Genomic DNA, 23,427 nt, shown 5'->3' with positions numbered 1-23,427 from the left:
CCGCAGAGCGGCTGGGCCCGTGAGCCATGGCCGCTGAGCCTGCGCGTCCGGAGCCTGTGCTCCGCAATGGGAGAGGCCACAACAGTGGGGAGCCCTCATACCGCAAAAAAAAAAAAAAAAAAAAAAAAAAAAAAAAAAAAAACAGAAGTAATATTGTAACAAATTCAATAAAGACTTTTAAAATGGTCCACATAAAAAAAAAAAAGAACTCTCTCAAGAAAATCCAAGTATGTCTATGAAGCAAATAAACTCGGGGTTTCCTGATTAAGTGACTATCATGGGACTCAATCAAAAGATGAATAGTAAGAAGTGGGTTATAGTAAATGTACAGGCTGAGTGTAAAACAGAGCTAAGTTTCATGATTGCTATGAACTAGATATAAAATGTGGAGATGCCAATCACAACTTAGGTAGCTTCCTGTATGAAGAGTGATCAAAGAATCCCACGTATAGCATCACACTAAACCTCTCAGGAAGCCCAGTCTCATCACCTATCTCCTGTTCTCTTCGGGACCCCCTTTTAGGTCAGATTTTCTCCCCTTTCACAAAATCTTTAAGCAACCAAAGAATCTGGTTTTTCTCCAACACACTATTCCTTGTGATTTATCAGGATGAGGAAGTAGAATATAGAGTTTAAGAATGCCCAGATAATTCTACAGTTCTCATCACCAACAGACCATTGGTAGAACACCCTACCGGATCAGGGACTCTAATATAGCAAGAAATAAAAAATGCAGAAACAATCTAGTAGAGCAAAGCAGACAGCGATGGAGAAATCAGTCCTATGGAGAAAGACAAATGGAAGAGAATTTAATTCATCTGATGAAGAGAAGCTTCCGAGGAGACGGAAGCAGAGCAGGGTCCCCGCATATATCTGTCGGTTGTACAAAGTTCCTCGCCAACGGGATGAAGATGGTGATAAACTTCCAGCTGCAGGCCCTGGTGTGTACAGTTGGGACATGCCAGGTGAGCGGGTACCATTTGAGTCCAGCGAGGGCCCAGTGTAGAAGGTGATAGTGAGCAGTTAGACTTCATTTTCCAGTGAAATCCTTTCCACTCCAGTTCCTACTCTCCTCTCAACAGTGAGCTCAAGCTTCCTTCCATCTTGGTAAAATGGCATGGCATGGACTAATCAATAGCTTTCACCTCTGGTTCTCGTACATTTTGGGGTATTAAGGATTAGTGAGGGTTCTCCCATGGAACTCTCCCAAGTCCCCAGCCAGAAATGACCCGTCAGGCCTTAGGGAGAGCACGCTGTTGACATGGCTTCTATGACCTTTCGCTTGTCTATACATGTATACACCTGCCTCATCACCCCATATTCAGTGGTTTACTCCTTCAGATCAGGAACCACATCCAACTCACTGTTGGAAAACCTATATGTCCTGCACAGAGGAAATGGTTAACAATGATGTGTGAGATGAATGGCTTAGAAAAGGGTGGCAGAGAGGTAGGTAGGCAGCCCAGTGATGCCTCGGGAGCTCCTCCTAGGGGGACTGAGGCAGTTATCTGTCACTCTGAATAGCACTCACTGCCTGGCTTATTTCCCCAGTCCCCAAAACGAAGAGCTGGTCCACGTCCAAATGAATGGTCGGTCATCTGGCCTGGGTCATGTCTAGCTCCCAGAGTACACAGAGTGGGTGGCCGAGAGCCCTGGGCTGCTGGAAGAATAACACTGTACTATTCCCTACTATGGTAGGTGAGACATCGTCCTGTACACAGACATACAAGAAAAGTATAAGACTAGGACTCACTGTCTCTTGAGAAGGGGACGCCAGTTTGTGCCTACCCACCCAGCCCCCTCATTCAACTGTGTTTCGAGAAGATGAAGAAGCAGACCCATATGACACTACAAAATGGTGACAGATCTTACGCTGATGCTTTACACACACTATTTCATTGATTCTCATAAGCATTTTGTGAAGTAGGGAGCATTTGACAGATGAGGTAACTGAAGCCCAAAGAGATTAAGGGGCTGGCTTCAAGCCCCAGTTAAGAAATGGAGGAAGCGGGATTCACCCCCCGGGTTGTCTGTGTCCTCAGAGACTCTTGTCTCTAATCACACTTCCCTGCCTCTGGGAAGCCCAGAGCCAACGTTGCATATATAATATTTCATAAACGTCATTTACCCAGTACTTCATTTGGGAAGCCCAAAGCGATAACAAGTATGGAGATTGGCCTGATGAAGCGGAAATTCCCTTTGAACTTAAGTTTAATGTCTCTACCACTGTAATCCATCCCGGTGGCCCCATTTAGTGTCATAGACTCCGTGAAAACACTTCTCCAAAGAATTCCAGAAGCTCATGAAGGAATTTTTTTAAGTAAAGCTCACACCGTGGCTTTATTGGCCTTTGGCCTGACCCATCCGTGAGCAATTTCCTGGCACCGTCTATGAGGTCATTATAAAAAGGATTTTACTATAAATAGGAAGCTCGCCCAGACCCTGCAAGTGCATTTAAATAGAGATTCTGCTTCCGCTTATGGGAAATTGAGTCCCACTTTATAGAGCAAGATGACGGGGAGGCCAAAGACCCGAGTGGTATCTCGATGGCAGCGTCCGCGATGATGGCTTTGGTTTTCTGTTGATGAATGTTCATGGGCTGAGATCATATAAGCGATACAAGGAAGCTGCTGAGAAAATAAAGTGAGTCGTGAGAGTTTAGGGGTTTACCTGGGGGGGGGCAGGAAGGGAATAACTTTAAAAAGCTCAAAGGAAAAAAAAATGGAAATCAGAACAAAGTTCATGAGGAAATCTCCAAAAATAATAATAATAATAACAGAAGGTGGGAGGGAACATTCAAATAAATCAACCCAAGGGAAAGGAAAAGCCAAGCCCCAAAGAGCCCCACCAGCACACTCGGGAAAGGGTGAGCAGTCAGTCTAGAACGGCAGTGTGGCACGTGACCATACTACAGGGTTCTTTACTTCAGTCAGGCCACGTGCCGAGGGCAAACAAGGCCCCAAATCTTCCTGAACTACCCCCTAAACAGGGCTGTCGTTTCCCCTTTCAGCCTGATTTCTGCCTCAATACGCCTGCCTGCCGCTCAAGAGGAAAAAGAGCAGTGGGCACAGGCTGGCCACAAGCAACAGCCCTTCACCTGCTTCTGCCGAGACCAGAGCTGCAGCCCTAGTGTCCTAGGGAAAGAGGAAGCAAGCCAGAAGTTTAGGCTCCTCCATGGCACATCCACGAAAGCGTGACTTCACATCCTGGGCAGACGCTCCGGCCGCCTGCCAGGGCCTGGTGTGCACAGACGCGGGGCCATGTCCTGTGCCCGCCACCCAGCCTGACCCCAGCCCCAGGCCAGCAGCTGTCTCCCCAGGGCCTGCTAGCAGGGGTGTGCAGCGCTCGGACCCCAGGGGCACAGAGAAGAGCCCTCAGGAGGCGCTGTGCCTCTCCTCGCTCCCCTCACTCATTCCCCCACCACCCTCCACGGCTGACAGTTCCGTCCCTCCACGGGTCTGACATGTTGCCATGGCAACCAGAATCCTGGGCTCCGGCAGCCTCTGGTCTTGCCACCTGTTATTACTTCATCTCTCAAGTGTAAAGCATCCTAGCCTGGTGCCATTTGGCGGTGCACAGCGCATCTTCGGAGGACGGAGTAAAGAGAAGGGGAAAGGAAAAGACGGAGAGCGGAAGGCAGCCTCAGGCTGGCCACACAGGGCACAGTGGACAGGCCAGGCTGGAAGAGGAAGCTGCGGAGACGGGGTGGGAGGGGAGGGAGGGGGTGAGCCAACGTGCCTTCCCTTCAGAATCAGCGAGCAGGCCTCAGCTGGAGGCCACCGCTGCAGCCTGCTCCCTTCCACCCAGCCTTTAATGAGGGACCCGGGAGGGGCGGGGGAGGCAGCGGAAGGCTGAGGCTGTGAAGAGATCCGTGCTGGGCCCAAGTGGAGTAGTGACAGGAGAGGGTTAAAGTGGCAAGATAAAGACTGTGGGGAAGGCTGGACCAGAGGGCACACAGAGCCTCCAAGCCTGGATAAATGGCCTTAATTCTCATGCTCTTGCTCACCCTACCCCTTACGTGTTTACTCATATAAATTATCCCCAAGGCCTGACACCTTTTTTCATTGCTTCCCTAGAACTGATGAAAAAATAAATCCCACGGATCCAAGGAATAAAAATGTTGGGCTTCCATTCAGGCTGGTTCTTCTTGGCCACCTAATAGCAACTCTGGTCCCACCCTGGGGCTCCAGAGGGAAGACAAATGATGCCTTCCTCCCTGAATGTGGAAGGCGGGGCAGCTGGGGAGCCCAGTGGGGGAAACGAACACCAGGGTCCACTCAGCACATGATCGTCAGACCTCACGCACTATTCTGCCACCTGGCATTGAGCACAGGATGAGTGTATGATAGGGATTTAGGAGGGGGTCCTGCTAATGCAGAATGATTTCAGGCCCCGAGATTAGTCCTCCTGGAGACGAGGAGGCCGAGGGCTGATTTAATAAGCCTTTGGGTTTATGGATGGGCCTAAGTCACCGTATTGTCAAAGACAACAGGAGACAGAAAGAGCTGAAATGGCAGAAAGCTGGACACGAGCGCGATTCAGCAGTTCAAGGCACGGTCGCAGAAGCAGGCTTCTCTGGAGAGGCGTCTGCACCTGGGAAGGTGTCCCTGGCCCAGGTTTGTTTGAGGGCAGGCCCATCTAGAGGCAAGAGAATATGCTAGATGTCTTAAGGCCCCTTTTAGGCCTATTATTTGAGGATTATAATAGGGCGAAAGAAAAGCGAAGTTTTTCAAACCCAGAGGAACTCAGCCTTTCATCCTTGCTTCATATTTGTGTACACATCTCTCTCCCTATTAGCCGTGAGCTCCCTGAGGGCAGGAGCGGTGTCTTTAATCTCTGAATCCCCAACACCTGGCACAGTGATTGACACAGAGCTGACAATAAATACTTAATGAAAGGATGGCAAATCTTCACAGAGGCTTTTGGGAGGGGAAAAAAAAAACACAACTGCCAGGCAAAGGGAAGTGAAAGACCAGGAATTCAGTGGATGTAAAGTGTCCTGAGTACTCAGTGACCATCCGGTACTGCCAGCATCAGTCCTGCCCATAACAGGGGACATAAAGAGTGAGGGGCAAGGCTCCCCTGGTGGTGCAGTGGTTAAGAATCCGCCTGCCAATGCAGGGGACACGGGTTCGAGCCCTGGTCCGGGAAGATCCCACATGCCACGGAGCAACTAAGCCCGTGCGCCACAACTACTGAGCCTGCGCTCTAGAGCCCACGAGGCACAACTGCTGAGCCCGCACGCCTAGAACCTGTGCTCCGCAACAAGAGAAGCCACTGCAATGAGAAGCCCGCGCACCGCAACAAAGAGCAGCCCCCGCTCGCTGCAACTAGAGAAAGCCCACACGCAGCAACGAAGACCTAATGCAGCCAAAAATAAATAAATAATTTATTTAAAAAAAAAAAAAAGAGTGAGGGGCAGGAGCAACATACAGAGTGGGGGAGCCCACTGGAGAGAAGAAAGTGGTGGTGGAGAAAGCCAGTGGGTCTGCCCTCCCGAGGGAATCCTCTCCCTTAGGCATTTCTTGGAAAACCAGGATGGAAGGAGTTAAGAACTCTCAGGCTCATTTGGCCCCCAGGGCCCCTTGAACCTCATGTTTGGTCTCTTGCCAGGAGCCCTGAACCGGCCAGTGAGAATATAGGCCCTGTCTTACTATGTGCTTTGGTAGCTGTAGAATCTTTCTAAAAATTTTAAATGTGTGTCAGTCATCCCACCCTTCCTTGTACCTGTCCCCTTTTCCTCTATCTTTATGGAACACAAAACTCACACTGTTAGACACACACCTTGTAAATATTTACGCCAAGACACTGTGCTGTAAAATCAGAAATCACGTGTCTGCTCACACTGATGTCTCCATCTTAATGGATGTATTTAGTTAGAGTTGCCACTTGCCAGGAGTTTGGACACCATGTCACTACTTCTGGGACTAGATGGTCACATGACCCTTCGGTAATGTCCTCTGTGCTCCAGCCCTAGGCCAGCAACCCCAGATCTGTTACTGATGCTTTGGAAGAGTGAGAAGAAGACTAAGCAAAGTTGATGACTTTTCTCAGTGCTGATTAAGGAAAGCACAAGATGTTTCCATTTTCCAGTGGCAGGTCATGTGGGTCAGTTCATGCCCTGGTGTAGCAACTTGTTATTGCCACCAAATGAGTCAGTTGAGGGGGAAAACGTTTCACTTGAGAGGAACTATGTCAAAAGGGCTGTGAATGAAGTGGTGTCATTCCCCTGAGAGAAATGCAGGACATCCCAGTGCTGTAGAGCAGGATAAGCCTCGTCTGCTTCAGTTGTCAGGATATTATTATCGTGATGTCAGAATTCAGCAAGCTCCCTTCCTCTCTTGCTCAGCCTTGCCCCTCTCCACCCCTCCTCACCACCACCTCCACAGGACTCGGGTATGTCAACCCCAACAGTCCACAAGGGACCAGCATTTTCTGTGTCCTTTAGACTAAAAAGCAGTACTCAGGGGCTTCCCTGGTGGTGCAGTGGTTGAGAGTCCGCCTGCCGATGCAGGGGACATGGGTTCGTGTCCCGGTCCGGGAGGATCCCACATGCCGTGGAGCAGCTGGGCCTGTGAGCCATGGCCGCTGAGCCTGCGCGTCCGGAGCCTGTGCTCCGCAACGGGAGAGGCCACAACAGTGAGAGGCCTGCGTACCGCAAAAAAAATATAATAATAAATAAAAAATAAAAAGCAGTACTCAGGGAAAAGAAAAGGATGAGTCTCAAGCATCAGACCTGAGGATGAGGAGAGAGTCAAGGGACCACAGAGCTGACAGGCAGCCCAGCCCAGAGATGAGGGCCCAGACCAGGAACACACCCAGAAAGCAAGCCGGGAAGTGGGTGCTGGGAGCCACAGAGACATTTGCCCGTGGTAGGACAGGGCCTTAGGAAAAGAATGAAAACCAAGTTTCTCCCCACCAGATTTAACAATGCCACCTGTTTCCTGGTTACCTGACTCGGTGCATCCAAAAGTAAAAAGAATTAAAGGGAAACACAGATTGGCCATCGGTCTTCGAAACCTGGATTTCTCTAAGGCAGTGGTTCACATAGTTCACATGACTTCTTAAAAATGCAAATTCTAGGCCTCCACCACTCAACTACTGAATCCAAAATTCTGGGGTGGGAGATCCGGAAGTCTGCGTTTTAAGGAACAGATGATTCTGATGTGCTCAAGCTGGAGGACCGCGGCTCTAATGAGACACGTGACAGTCATATCACATTGTGTCATACACATCTGTTAGCACTGTGCTGTATATGAATTAATTTATTTCAGCATTGTATTCTCCCTATGATACAGAGGCATTAGTGTTCTGATTTTACACAGATGATACTTAAGGCACGAGGAAGCTTGTCTAAAGTCACGCTACGTTGGTCCTGGACCCAGGCAGTGTGGCTCTTAGCTGGCCCACCTGATACTATCCTGCCACGGGTACATACAACACACCCGAGGGAAGTCCAGTCAGAGTGGTCAGCAGGCCCTGGAGGCAAGGGCTTCTCACATTTGAGTGCTGTGCACATAAATCATTAAAATTCAGATTAGGATTCACAGGTCCAGGTAGGGCCTGAGAGCCCACATTTCTTACACGCTTCCCCGTGGGGCAGCCAAACATCCAGGTTTGCCTAGCCCTGAGGTGTTTCCAGGGCACAGAACTTTCACTAAAACTGGGAATATCCTGGGTCAACCTGGACAGGTTGATCACCTGAGTCCCGGGTGATGTGGATACTGCCGACCACGTTTTGAGAAGCAAAAATGCAGGCCCCCAAGGTGAGGAGTTTGGATTGTATTCAAGTGTGATGAAAGTTTTGAGAGCATGGCATGGCATAATCTATTTTATACTTCTGAAAGACCACTTTGGCTACTCCTTGGAGAAAAGACTGTAAGAGGTAAACGAAGGCAGAGAGACTAATAAAGAAGTTGCAGTGATGCAGACAAGAGCCAGTGGTGATAGGGATGGAGACACGGAAACTGGTTCGGGGTATATTTTGGAGGGGGAGCCAAAAGGGTGGCGAAAGAAAACAAAGCCAAGGATTGATCCTAGGATTTTCACTTCAGGTACAGCATTATTATTATTATTTTTTTAAGAACAAGGTCAGAAAGAGATATAAGAGCTTGGAAAGACTGAGACATAGAATGAGAGAGAAAGATGCAGGAAAATTATTGAACTGAGTGATGGGTGATTTTTTTCTAGAGCAAAACTCATTTACAAATTAAAGTCTGAAGCAGGATTTGTAGAGAGGGGTTCCATATAACATCATAAACAGCTAAAGTTCATTCTGAAGATTAAATGTGCCTGCTATGGACTGGATTGTTTCTCCCCTAAAATGCATATGTTAAAGCCCTAACCCTCAATGGGATGGTATTGAGAGATGAGACACTTATGGTGGGATTAGTGCCCTTATGAGAAAAGACGCCAGAGAGCTTGCTTCTCTCGACCGACATGTACTAAGCAAAGACTATGTGAGGATACAGCAAAAAGATGGTCATCTCCAACCCAAGGAGAGAGTTCCCACCACACACCGACCCTGCCATCACTTTCACCTTGGACTTCCAGCCTCTAGAACTGTGAGAAATAAATTCCTATTGTTTAAGCCACCCAGCCTATGGTATTTTGTTACACAGCCCAGGCTGACCTTGATACTGCCCATTAATACATTCATTTCTTTGGAAAAGCCACTGTGCAATATGATGCACTTGACAATTGGCCTACAGGGGGAAATTAAGGGATGTCAGTAGGACTATGATAAACATCCCAGGTTGAGATTGGGATCCATCACTTGGGGTTCCGATGTCCTGACATAACCGAATGGTGTCCAACTCAAGCACGTTCACATCTCAGCTTCTCATCTTGCTAACTGTGTGACCTGGGGAGAGTTCCTCAACCTTTCTGAGCCTCTGTTTCCTCATCTGTAAAATGAGAGTAATAGCATGTGCCTCACAGACTTGCAAACATTACACAAGATGACATGTGTAAAGTGCCTGGCACAAGTAGGTATTCCACCATGTCTTTCCCTGTTTCTTCTCCTCTGTAAAATAATTTTATTTCTGAAAAGGCAGGGAAAAGGATCAAAGGTGTAAATAAGCAGGCTTTCCCAAGAAGTGACACATGACTGGAGAATTCACATTCATGCTGTGTGTCCAAGGGCACATCCCTCAGTCTCTATGTGCCCCGGTGTTCTCTAGGGGACATGGCACCTACCTTATAAGGTTACTGTGAGGAATGAATGAGATAAACGTGGCATGCCTAGCACAGTGTCTGACACATTCAAGGAATGTCAGCAAGTATTATTGCCCTTGTCATTGATCAGGACACGAAACTCTTCAATCCCGAACATTCTAGGTAATTAGGCCAAAAATGTGAGAGGAATAAAAGAGGCTCACAGGGCTTCCCTGGTGGCGCAGTGGTGGAGAGTCCGCCTGCCGATGCAGGGGACACGGGTTCGTGCCCTGGTCCGGGAAGATCCCACATGCCGCGGAGCGGCTGGGCCCGTGAGCCATGGCCGCTGAGCCTGCGCGTCCGGAGCCTGTGCTCCGCAACGGGAGAGACCACAACAGTGAGAGGCCCGCGTACCGCAAAAAAAAAAAAAAAAAAAAAAAAAAGAGGCTCACAGAAAGGCAAGTGGCAGGTAGATTCCGGATCCTGGGGAAACGGGATGGTAAATACAGGGATGCACACTCGGCTAGCTTCTGCTCCACAGCTTCCTCCCACCGGGTTTCACATATCCATCTTATTTCCCAATTAGACCAGAAGTTGTCCTGGGACCGAGACCACATGTTAAATCTTTTTGGAGCCCCAGTTACACTTGGCCCCGTGAGTGGGTGCATGCACAGTAAGTGCTCAGTAAATACTCAGGTTTAGCTTATGTGGAAGGACTGGGGTCCCATATCTAAGATTTAGCAAAGGACGTGCCAGGGCTGGTCAGGCTCTGATAGTTCCCCCTGATGCCAGTGAGACCCCCATAGGCACTTAGCTTCCCAGCATCAACATGGCCACAGACGGGCCCCGACGCAGATTAGCCATTTGTGGTCCTGGACATGCTCTGCTGGCCTGAATGGTACAGGGATGGGATGTCGGCACCCTCAGAGTGTGGGCCTGGTGCCAGACACCTGCATCACCTCAGGAAGGCTCATGGAAACCCCGTGAGGGCAGAATGATGGTTCTCTCTGTTTTACGGATGAGGCAACGAAGGAGCAGAGAAATGTAAGTACTGACCCACATCTACACAGACAGAAGATGGCAGGGTGGCCAAGTTGTGATTCACACACTGGCCCAGCCAATTCCAGTGGCATTTTCTCAGTCACTGGGTCAAGAGTGTGGATGAGCCACAGGTCTGGAGAGTTAACTCCAAGTATACCTTCAAGGCCAGAGCAACCTCAGATTCTTCTTTGCTTTGTAATCTGTAAACTGTTTAGTGAAATCATAATTCACCTAAGGAACACCGGTTGTTAGTTTCCAGATTTGCTCTTTGGGGAGCGAGAAGCAGCTCACTTTTCCAGACAGAGCCCTGGATCTGAATTGCCCTCTCTCTCCCCAGTAACGAAGCCTGAACTTCCTGCGTCAAGGCTGGGTAAGTGGTGAGTTGTGTGAGTTTTATAGGTTTTCAGGCACCTTTCAGACTGATCCAAAATTCTTAAGCTTGTGTCAAATGTGATTTTCACTCTCTCTCTTAAAGCCGTATCCATTGCCCCTGGGCTGTATGTTAGAGGACAGAGATGTCAGAAGACTAACATCTGTTCGATCTTTCCCATCAGTGTGGCGATGACATCATGTGCTTCTTTTAGATAATTTGCACATTATCAGACTAATTTTCAGATTATCTAATCAGCCAACATTACCCTTAATCAACTCGGCTCTCCTCTTTCAGTTCTGCAGGGTACAACATGCCCTCCAAAGGCACACTGGTGTGGGGACTTTTCTTCTCTTGACAGATATTGAGAGCCTAGCTATATGCCAGGCCACCACTATTAGACAGAAGACTGAGATCTCCCGGGACTGAGGACAACCCAACTTCCATTCCAGGGACCAGAGAAATAGGCTTGCAATAAATTTTATAGATCTATACTTTAAAACACATTTCCCTCATAGGAGCTCCAAGTATGCTGTAGAAAGCATTTTACATTCATTTATGCTATTAAATAAGAGATACAACATACGATAATTTATAATATGCCACACATATTTCTTTATAAATCATTTGTTCTTAGTTCTAGTAATCGCTATCATGGTTCTCCTTTTCCTACAAGATGACAACTGCACAGCCTGGCAGAGAAGACGCTTCCAGCTGTAGCCCCTGCCCACATTCCATCATTTCTCCAGTACCACTGTCAGACACAACTACTACCAATTGTCTGAATGCACCATGCTATTTCACACCTCCCTGCCTTTGTACACGCAGTTCCCTCTATCTGGGAAGCCCTCTCCCACCCAGTAAATTTCTCCTCATTCTTCAAGGGCTAACTTGAAGGTCACCTCCTCAGGGAAGCCTTTGCAAACTCCCTAATGCTTTTTAAACGTTCTAATGTTTCTAACATTCTGAAGCTTCCAATGCCCTGCAGGGCTTTTTAAAACATAGATTGCTGGCCCGCACCTGTTTCCAGATGGAGCCAAGAGTCTGCATTTCCAGGAAGTTCCCAGGTGATGCTGATGCCACACTTAGAGCACAACTGCCCTAAGGAGTAGAAAGTGTGCTGTGCCTTTGAGCCCTTGGCTTCCTACACCATATTCTAGACATACCCTATTACACATTCCTGCTCACAGCTGGGAGCTCCTCGAGGAAACGGACCAAGGCAGTATTCGATACATGGTTACTAAACCAATAGATGGTGGTGGATAGATGGATAAATCGATGGATGGACAGATGAATGTATTAGACTGAATTTATTCACACAGCTTTTTCATACAGGTCCACGACCTCAGACATCTCCATACCCACCCTCCAAAAAAGGTACCTTGAAAACATTGTCTATAATAGATTCTCACTGTGCAGAGAAGGTAAAAAGAAATTCAAGAAGAGCTTTGACATTGTGAGCCTGTGTCAAAGGAGTTTTGAATTCTAACCTAGTGCTCTTTCTGCTACCCTGTTTACCAAGGTGACATTTAAGGAGTCATGACAGGATGCCTCTGAGTGGCAGCTCTCAGAGTCCTAACCTGCCCAAACCCTCTCTCCTTTTATTCGTATATATGTAGCCTATGTGTGTGTGTATCTATATGTATGCACGTATACACACATGTGCACACACACAGTGATTTCATTTGTAGAAAGCAGATGAAGGTGGTCAGAGAAACAGAAGAAGGAAGAAGAATCCAGCGTCCCACAGGGAAGACCCCATCAGAAAATCCTATCTCCCAAGCAGGAGTGTCTGAGCTCCAAGCATCCCCGGGCTGCCTGGAGTTGAGACAGAGAGGTCAGGACACAAAGGAAAGAGGACAAACCTACCAAGGAGACAAACAGTGTATATTCCGGAGAAAATGAGAGACTAGGAGAGGAACAAAGGCGGGAGAACATCAGCTGGGAGGGGGCGGCGGATGGCAGGAATGGCAGTGGAGTGCGGGGCTGGCAGCACAGGGCAGCATGGTGGGGGGTGGAGGGGTGGGGGGCAGTCAGTGCTGGCTCCAGCACTCCGCTCTGCCCTTTCAGCAGCAGCGGGAGCAAGGATGAGCAATGGGCTTTGCTGGAGACACAGCCGGGGGGATGCAGCAAGGGACAGCAGGAGGACCAAAGTCAAAAGGTCTCTACTGCTGCAGGTGGTACAAACGCAGATGCCCGTGACATTGACAACTCCCGAGTCTGTAGGGCTATTTTTCCCGTAGGCCTGTGCTCACAAGCAGCGGGGGTCCCGCTGCAGCTCTGCTCAAGAGGGAAAAGTCAGCATTCCCACCTCACTGGCATCCAGAACTTTTCCTGGGGGAACTGCAGATTAGCCTCTTGCATTAAGCTCTCTTGCCTCCCTCCCCCACTCCGAAAGCCTTGCCAAGGGAGGATCACAAAGCGGAGACCTTAGGATGCTGCAGAGCTGTCACATTCAATTCACCACAGAGCCCCAATGGCATTTAGGGGCAGGATGGATGGGAGCCCACCCCCACCCCAAACAGTGGGAGCAGCTAATGACTGGCTATTAATGATGCTGGCAATTAGCACTCACGAGAAAACGGTTGGGGGGCGGCTCACCAGGGGAATGTGGGAGGGAACAGAGCACACATTCAGAGAAGCAAACAGATTGGTGGTGTTTGTGGTGCAGGGAACCTGGGAAAAGCCGCTGTCTCTTGGATTTGTCCAGAGAAATTGGGGAAGAGGAAAGGGAGGGCTTCTGTGGACATTGAGGGCCTTTCTGCCGCACCCTCCCCGCTAGTAAAATTAGAGCTAATCACAGACTTCTCAGAGGCCTCATGAGGAGATGTCGTTAAAATGGTGCTTGTGAGGGTTCTGGAACCTTCCTCGTGTGAGAAGACCCCAGATGAGCCCAGGTGCAGCTATTCTTTTCTATGCAGTTTTTTGTATGTGTGTGTGTGTCTGTGTGTGTCTGTGTGTGTGCCTGTGTGTGTGTCTGTGTGTGTGGCCTCACCGCGCAGCATGCGGGATCTTAATTCCCCAACCAGGGATCGAACTCGTGTCCCCTGCAGTACAAGTGGAGAGTCTTAACCACTGAACCGCCAGGGAAGTCCTCTATGCAGTTTAACTCCCTTGGGTAGTCGGATGATCCTTCATGAAGAACCCAATTTCTCATCAGCAGGGAGAGGGGAAGGGGAGGCGAGGGGGGCTGGAGTGACAGTGCTCACTGGCAAACCCACAGAGAGAGGAGGACACACGGCCAGATACTTAGGGATGCGTCTCTGTCCAGGAGAAAAGATGCAGCTTCCTCCCTAAGCAAGGCTGTCTGGCCTCACGGTGAAGACATGAAGAGACAGAAGACACTGACCCACAAGACTGCGTGAGGAGATCCTGGTGCACAGAGAAAAATAGGGGCCAGTGCCCATCTTGGAAGTCAACAGAGAGGCAGGAGGGGCCCACAGGAATGGCTAAGGAGGAGACCCCCTGGATCCACTGGGGGTCCGCAGTATACTTGGGGGTCACAAGGAACCTTCCTCTGTGGCTGTTATCACTGTGCACACACATGAAAGAGACCCAGACCAAAGAGAAGCACTGCAAACCCCACAGCTCGAGGAAAGCACCTATACACAGAGACAAAACGGACTGACATTTGAGAAGAGATGTAAAGGAGATAAGCCAGCACTGGGGGAAGTGAGAAATAATACCAAGCTAATAAATACTTTAGAGAGAGCAACCATCACTAGTAAACAGCTTCCAGACAGCAACCCAAATCAAAGGAGATCATTCTCGGACTCCTCACGGCATGAGACAATAGCTATGCCTTCGCCACTTAAATAAGAGAAGGGATGAGAGGAGAGACAGGGAAACGCAAAAACCAGCTGACCAGTACAGGTCAATACATTTTCCTTTCTGGAAGACAAGGGTGACTGGACCAAGGGAACTTCTCCCCAGGGGGCAGGTAGAGACCTCAGCATCATAGTTATTCAGAAGCTGGCACAGGGAGGTAGGCACCTCCCGCCTGCTTTTCAGGCTCTGTCCAGATGACAGTAGTTGGTAAGAAAACAAAGGGTCTGTCACATGAAAGGCTTGAACCCTGAAAGAGAGCAAGAATTAAAGAAGGTGTTATGGCCTGAACTGTGCCCCCCCCCAAACCTCAGGATATGACTATATTTGGATCTACGGCCTTTAAAGAGGTGATGAAAGAGCAAAAGTTAAAATGAGACTGTTAGAATGGGCCCTAATCCAATCTGACTAGTGTCCTAATAAAAAGAGGAAATTTGGGGACTTCCCTGGTGGCACAGTGGTTAAGACTCCACCTGCTAATGCAGGGGACATGGGTTCAAGCCCTGGTCCGGGAAGATCCCACATGCCGCGGAGCAACTAAGCCTGTGCACCACAACTACTGAGCCTGAGCTCTAGAGCCCGAGAGCCACAACTACTGAGCCCGCATGCCACACTACTGAAGCCCACGTGCCTAGAGTCTGTGCTCTGTAACAAGAGAAGCCACCGCGTTGAGAAGCCAGTGCAATGCAATGAAGAGTAGCCCCCGCTCGCCGCAACTAGAGAAAGCCCGCATGCAGCAATGAAGACCCAATGCAGCCAAAAATAAAATAAATAAATTTTTTTTTTTTAAAAAAGGAAGAGGAAATTTGGACACACAAAGAGACTTTGGAAGTACACGTGCACAGAGGGATGACCATGTGAAGAGGTAGCAAGAGGGCAGCCGCCTGCAAGCCAAGGAGAGAGGCCTCTGAGGAAACTAACCCTGATGGCACATTGATCTGGGACTTCCAGCCTCCAGAACTGTGAGAAGACAAATTTCTATTCTTTAAGCCAGCCAGTCTTTGGTATTTTGTTATAGCAGCCAAGGAAACTAAGACAGGAGGCAATGCTACAGGGGGAAAGTTGGGGTGGGAATTAGGGGAAAACCCACACTAATCCAAAGAAAGCTTTTCACCAAGGTGTGTTCATTGTTTCAAGTATTTGGTGAAGGCAGCCAATTGACATCATCTGATTGAGTTGATTGACTGAAATGCACAGGAATCACCCTCAAACCATAGAGTCTAAATATTATTAAAGGTCTGATCCCTTGAATTATACTGAATTGTTGAATTTAAGAGCACCTACCACAAAATCCTTTGAGCAAAATTAAAAACACATGGCATGAATCCACACCCACATGCGCCTCGGCTGTGAAAGCATGTGCTCAGCTTCCCGAGGCACCCCTTTCCCCTTCACGAGTAGAGCCTGGGTACAGAATGTCACCACCCTGGGCCTGATTTCATCAAACAAGCCTTCTGACAGGTCTCCCATCCTCTAGCTTTCTCCTGGTTTCAGTCCATCTTCTCCAGGATGACCCAGCATGTAGCTGACAGGGTCTTGGTACTCCGGCCAGGTGTCAGGCCTGAGCCTCTGAGGTGGCAGAGTCAAGTTCAGGACATTGGTCCACCAGAGACCTCCCAGCCCCTTGTAATATCAGTCAGCGAGAGCACTCCCAGAGATCTCCATCTCAACACTAAGACCCACCTCCACTCAATGACCAGCAAGATCCACTGCTGGACACCCCACGCCAAACAACTAGCAAGACAGGAACACAACCCCACCCATTAGCAGAGAGGCTGCCTAAAATCATAATAGGTTCACAGACACCCCAAAACACACTACTGGATGCAGTCCTGCCACCAGAAAGACAAGATCCAGGCTCATCCACCAGAACACAGGCACCAGTCCCCTCCACCAGGAAGCCTACACAACCCACTGAACCAACATTACCCACTGGGGGCAGACACCAAAAACAATGGGAACTACGAACCTGCAGCCTGTGAAAAGGAGACCTCAAACACAGTAAGTTAAGGAAAATGAGAGGACAGAGAAATACACAGCAGATGAAGGAGCAAGGTAAAAACCCACCAGACCAAACAAATGAAGAGAAAATAGGCAGTCTACCTGAAAAAGAATTCAGAGTAATGATAGTAAAGATGATCCAAAATCTTGGAAATACAATGGAGAAAACACAAGAAACGTTTAACAAGGACCTAGAAGAACTAAAGAGCAAACAAACAATGATGAGCAACACAAAAAATGAAATTAAAAATTCTCTAGAAGGGATCAATAGCAGAAAAACTGAACCAGAAGAACGGATAAGGGACCTGGAAGATAAAACAGTGGAAATAACTACCGCAGAGCAGAATAAAGATAAAAGGATGAAAAGAATTGAGGATAGTCTCAGAGACCTCTGGGACACATGAAATGCACCAACATTCGAATTATAGGGCTCCCAGAAGAAGAAGAAGAAGAAAGAAAAAGGGGACTGAGAAAATATTTGAAGAGATTATCATTGAAAACTTCACTAACATGGGAAAGGAAATAGTCAATCAAGTCCAGGAAGCGCAGAGAGTCCCATACAGGATAAATCCAAGGAGAAACACACCAAGACACATATGAATCAAACTATCAAAAATTAAATACAAAGAAAAAATATTAAAAGCATCAAGGGAGGGGTTTCCCTGGTGGCACAGTGGTTGAGAGTTCACCTGCCGATGCAGGGGACACGGGTTCGTGCCCCGGTCCGGGAAGATCCCACATGCCACGGAGTGGCTGGGCCCGTGAGCCATGGCTGCTGAGCATGCACATCCGGAGCCTGTGCTCCGCAACGGGAGAGGCCACAACAGTGAGAGGCCTGCGTACCGCAAAAAAATTAAAAAAAATAAAAAATAAGAATAAAAGCAGCAAGGGAAAAGCAATAAATAATATACAAGGGAATCCCATGAGCTTAACAGCTGATCTTTCAGCAGAAACTCTGCAAGCCAGAAGGGTGTGGCAGGACATATTTAAAGTGATGAAAGGGGAAAAACTACAAACAAGATTACTCTACCCAGCAAGGATCTCATTCAGATTTGATGGAGAAATTAAAACGTTTACAGACAAGCAAAAGCTGAGAGAGTTCAGCACCACCAAACCAGCTTTACAACAAATGCTAAAGGAACTTCTCTAGGCAAGAAACACAACAGAAGGAAAAGACCTACAATAACGAACCCAAAACAGTTAAGAAAATGGGAATAGGAACATACATATCGATAATTACCTTAAATGTAAATGGACTAAATGCTCCCACCAAAAGACACAGATTGGCTGAATGGATACAAAAACAAGACCCATATATATGCTGCCTACAAGAGACCCACTTCAGACCTAGGGACACATACAAACTGAAAGTGAGGGGATGGAAAAAGATATTCCATGCAAATGAAAATCAAAAGAAACCTGGAGTAGCAATTTTCATATCAGACAGAATAGACTTTAAAATAAAGATTATTACAAGAGACAAAGAAGGACACTACATAATGATCAAGGGATCAATCCAAGAAGATATAACAATTGTAAATATTTATGCACCCAACATAGGAGCAACTCAATACATAAGGCAAATACTAACAGCCATAAAAGGGGAAATCGACAGTAACACAATCATAGTAGGGGACTTTAACACCCCTCTTTCACCAATGGACAGATCATCCAAAATGAAAATAAATAAGGAAATACAAGCTTTAAATGACACATTAAACAAGATGGACTTAATTGATATTTATAGGACATTCCATCCAAAAACAATAGAATACACTTTCTTCTCAAGTGCCGAAGGAACATTCTCCACGATAAATCATACCTTGGGTCACAAATCAAGCCTTGGTAAATTTAAGAAAATTGAAATCATATCAAGTATCTTTTCCAACCACAACGTTATAAGACTAGATATCAATTACAGGAAAAAACCTGTAAAAAATACAAACACGTGGAGGCTAAACAATACACTACTAAATAACCAAGAGATAACTGAAGAAATCAAAGAGGAAATCAAAAAATACCTAGAAACAAATGACAATGAAAACACGATGACCCAACACCTATGGGATACAGCAAAAGCAGTTCTAAAAGGGAAGTTTATAGCAGTACAATCCTACCTCAAGAAACAAGAAACATCTCAACTAAACAACCTAACCTTACACCTAAAGCAATTAGAGAAAGAAGAACCAAAAAACCCCAAAGTTAGCAGAAGGAAAAAAATTATAAAGATCAGATCAGAAATAATTGAAAAAGAAATGAAGGAAATGAGAGCAAAGATCAATAAAACTAAAAGCTGGTTCTTTGAGAAGATAAACAAAATTGATAAACCATTAGTCAGACTCATCAAGAAAAAAAGGGAGAAGACTCAAATCAAAAGAATTAGAAACAAAAAAGGAGAAGTAACAACTGACACTGCAGAAATACAAAGGATCATGAGAGATTACTACAAGCAACTCTATGCCAATAAAATGGACAACCTGGAAGAAATGGACAAATTCTTAGAAAAGCACAACCTTCCAAGGCTGAACCAGGAAGAAATAGCAAATATAAATAGACCAATCACAAGCACTGAAATTGAGACTGTGATTAAAAATCTTCCAACAAACAAAAGCCCAGGACCAGATGGCTTCACGGGCAAATTCTATCAAACATTTAGAGAAGAGCTAACACCTATCCTTCTCAAACTCTTCCAAAATATAGCAGAGAGAGGAACACTCCCAAACTCATTCTACGAGGTCACCATCACCCTGATACCAAAACCAGACAAAGATGTCACAAAGAAAGAAAACTACAGGCCAATATCTCTGATGAAAATAGATGCAAAAATCCTCAACAAAATACTAGCAAACAGAATCCAACAGCACATTAAAAGGATCATACACCATGATCAAGTGGGGTTTATCCCAGGAATGCAAGGATTCTTCAATATATGCAAATCAATCAATGTGATAAACCATATTAACAAATTGAAGAATAAAAACCATGTGATCATCTCAATAGATGCAAAAAAAGCTTTTGACAAAATTCAACACCGATTTATGATAAAACCCCCCAGAAAGTAGGCATAGAGGGAACTTACCTCAACATAATAAAGGCTATATATGACAAACCCACAACCAACATCGTTCTCAATGGTGAAAAACTGAAACCATTTCCTCTAAGATCAGGAACAAGACAAGGTTGCCCACTCTCACCACTCTTATTCAACATAGCTTTGGAAGTTTGAGCCACAGCAATCAGAGAAGGAAAAGAAATAAAAGGAATCCAAATCAGAAAAGAAGAAGTAAAGCTGTCACTGTTTGCAGATGACATGATACTATACATAGAGAATCCTAAAGAGGCTACCAGAAAACTACTAGAGCCAATCAATGATTTTGGTAAAGAAGCAGGATACAAAATTAATGCACAGGAATCTCTTGCATTCCTATACACTAATGATGAAAAATGTGAAAGAGAAATTAAGGAAACACTCCCATTTACCATTGCAACAAAAAGAATAAAATACCTAGGAATAAACCTAATAAGGAGACAAAAGATCTGTATGCAGAAAACTATAAGACACTGATGAAAGAAAATAAAGATAATGCAAAGAGATGGAGAGATATACCATGTTCTTTGATGGGAAGAACCAACATTGTGAAAATGACTATACTATCCAAAGCAATCTACAGATTCAATGCAATCCCTATCAAACTACCAATGGCATTTTTCCCAGAAATAGAACAAAAAATTTCACAATTTGTATGGAAACACAAAAGACCCTGAATAGCCAAAGCAATCTTGAGAAAGAAAAATACAGCTGGAGGAAGCAGGCTCCCTGACTTCATACTATACTACAAAGCTACAGTAATCAAGACAGTATGGGACTGGCACAAAAACAGAATTATAAATCAATGGAACAGGATAGAAAGCCCAGAGATAAACCCACATATGGTCACCTTATCTTTGATAAAGGAGGCAAGAACATACAATGGAGAAAAGACAGCCTCTTTAATAAGCGGTGCTGGGAAAACTGGATAGCTACATGTAAAAGAATAAAATTAGAACACTCCCTAACACCACTCACAAAAACAAATGGATTAAAGACCTAAATGTAAGGCCAGACACTATAAAACTCTTAGAGGAAAACATAGGCAGAACACTCTATGACATAAACCACAGCAAGATCATTTTGGACCCACCTCCTAGAGAAATGGAAATAAAAACAAAAATAAACAAATGGGACCTAATGAAACTTAAAAGCTCTCGCACAGCAAAGGAAACCATAAACAAGACAAAAAGACAACCCTCAGAATGGGAGAAAATATTTGCAAACGAAGCAACTGATAAAGGATTAATGTCCAATATATACAAGCAGCTCATGTAGCTCAATATCCAAAAAACAAATAACCCAATCCAAAAATGGGCAGAAGACCTAAACAGACATTTCTGCAAAGAAGATATACAGATTGCCAACAAACACATGAAAGGATGCTCAACATCACTAATCATTAGAGAAATGCAAATCAAAACTACAATGAGGTATCACCTCACACCTGTCAGAATGGCATCAAAAAATCTACAAACAATAAATGCTGGAGAGGGTGTGGAGACAAGGGAACCCTCCTGCACTGTTGGTGGGAATGTAAATTGATACAGCCACTATGGAGAACAGTATGGAGGTTCCTTAAAAAACTAAAACTAGAACTACCATATGACCCAGCAATCCCACTATTGGGCATATACCCTGAGAAAACCATAATTCAAAAAGAGTCATGTACCACAGTGTTCATTGCAGCACTATTTACAATAGCCAGGACATGGAAGCAACCCAAGTGTCCATCAACAGATGAATGGATAAAGAAGATGTGGCACATATATACAGTGGAATTTTACTCAGCCATAAAAAGGAAGTTATTTGTAGTGAGGTGGATAGACCTAGAGTCTGTCATACAGAGTGAAGTAAGTCAGAAAGGGAAAAACAAATACCATATGCTAACACATATATATGGAATCTAAAAAAAAAATGGTTCTGAAGAACCTAGGGGCAGGACAGAAATAAAGACACAGACATAGAGAATGGACTTGAGGACATGGGGAGGGGGCAGGCTAAGCTGGGATGAAGTGAGAGAGTGGCATGGACATATATACACTACCAAATGTAAAACAGATAGCTAGTGGGAAGCAGCCACATAGCACAGGGAGATCAGCTTAGTGCTTTGTGACCACCTAGAGGTGTGAGATAGGGAGGGTGGGAGGCAGATGCAAGAGGGAGGGGATATGGGGATCTATGTATACGTATAGCTGATTCACGTTGTTATACAGCAGAAAGTAACACACCATTGTAAAGCAATTATACTCCAATAAAGATGTTAAAAAAAAAAGCAAACACATGCCATGTCCACAGTTATTCTTCATCCCATGATCCTAGAATGACCCACATCTTGAAGCAAGCCCTGAAGATCCCATTATCCCATCCCATTCTGATTTTGGGGTGGCCCAGAAACCATAAGGAATGTTGTAGAGGGAACTCACATGGTGAATGCTAAGCCCTTTGTGACTCCCTAATTCATAACTGGAAGTTGAGGAAGGAAAGAAAGAATAGAAATGGAAACACAAATCTTCAGGATCATTTTGGGTCTTCAGAGACCAACATCCCAAGTGACAAGTATACCCAGATCATGTTTGCTGACTGAGTGCTCAAGCGAAGAGCATGGAGGCTCCAGGGCCGTATTTCTAAGGCAGGAGAGCCCTTACCAAAAGTGTGACCCTATAAGAGCCAAGACAATGAAGCAAGAATATTCTATGTCTCTCAGTGGCCAAGGAGACATTTGGAATGTCTGTCTGAACTGACACACCCCACGGCTTTGCCCATCTCAGGTTAGCAGCTGTGAATGGATCTTCTGGAGCTGAGGGAAAAGAGTAGCAGGTCTGGCATTTGACAATGGCCAGGTAAGGATGTTTCTCTTCCGCCTTAACACTTACCTCCTATCCTCTGGGAACAGAGCTGGGTGTGCCACCCCTGCCCGGCTCACTCTAAGCTTCAGGCTCAGCTGACCCACAGGGGCATCTGGGGCTGGGCTGAAATAGCCAACTCACCACAGGTCCTTGAGACCAATCAACAGGTGCCACCAGAAGATGCCCAAGGTGAACAAAAAGGAATGCTCCATAGCCCTGCCCACCCACCTCATCACTCCCCCAACCCAACAGCTGGGAACTCACGTCTGTGGTTCTCGTTTCTGTGGTTGGGTGGGGACCGGGTCTCCTGGTCTTGGGCCTCATCCCCCTCCTCGCTGGCCAGGTGAGTGTGAGCGTAGTGGTAGCTGAGTCCCGGCCGGTTTTTATAGCGCTTGCCACAGACTAGAGAGGAAAAGAGGAAAGGAAGGGAAAACGCAAATGTTAGCGACCTCTGCAGCCACGGCCATCATTCTCCCAGGCAGTGACTCCCACCCATCCACCCCAGAGCTGGGTTTCCCCCAAAAAGTGTCTCCCAATCCCAACACCCCCCCACCCTCACCCCAGCACCAGCACCGCTGCAACAACATGGACCCAGGTAAAGGAAAACCATAGAAGACGGAAGTTGAACTGTGTTAAGAGCGCCATCATTTCCTAGCTGTGAGACCCTGGGAAAGTCACTTGCACTCTATGTGCCTCAGTTTCTTCAGAGGGAAAATAAGCATAATAGTAGTACTTAGCTCTTCGGTTGTCTTGATGAGTTAACCTCTATGCAAAGCACTTAGAACAGTGGTAAGGGTGATAAGTATTATAACTTTGGTAAGGGTGACACTTATTATAACTTTGAAGTTAAAAGGCATTGGGAGTCTATTTAGTCCAACACCCCATGGCACAGATGAAGCAAGTGAGGCCCAGCAAGCTTAAGTGATTTGCCTGGGAACACACAGCTAGTTGTGGCAGAGCCACTGGAACCCAGGTCTCCTGGATTCCTGTGCAGTACTCCTTCCACCACCCTGTGGTTGACTCTGTATGAAGTACAAAAGCTTTATATGGATCATATTTTTGATCTATCACCCAGTGATTCTGTGCCAGAAAAACAC

At 46.3% G+C, this 23,427-nt stretch overlaps 1 protein-coding gene across 1 annotated transcript in view; it reads right to left on the bottom strand.

The window, feature by feature from the left end:
• The window catches only part of DPF3 (double PHD fingers 3), a 212,403-nt gene that overhangs the window by 5,329 nt on the left and 183,647 nt on the right, over positions 1 to 23,427 (bottom strand). Inside the window, 1 exon segment of the mRNA XM_060098008.1 lies at positions 22,595 to 22,732. Within this exon segment, the coding sequence (XP_059953991.1) occupies positions 22,595 to 22,732 (138 nt within the window).

This window comes from Mesoplodon densirostris, chromosome 4 (genome assembly GCF_025265405.1).
Source record: "Mesoplodon densirostris isolate mMesDen1 chromosome 4, mMesDen1 primary haplotype, whole genome shotgun sequence".
Lineage (NCBI taxonomy): Eukaryota > Metazoa > Chordata > Mammalia > Artiodactyla > Ziphiidae > Mesoplodon > Mesoplodon densirostris.
The sequence above is the reverse complement of the archived record's forward strand: the minus strand, read 5'-3'. Positions and strand labels throughout refer to the sequence as shown.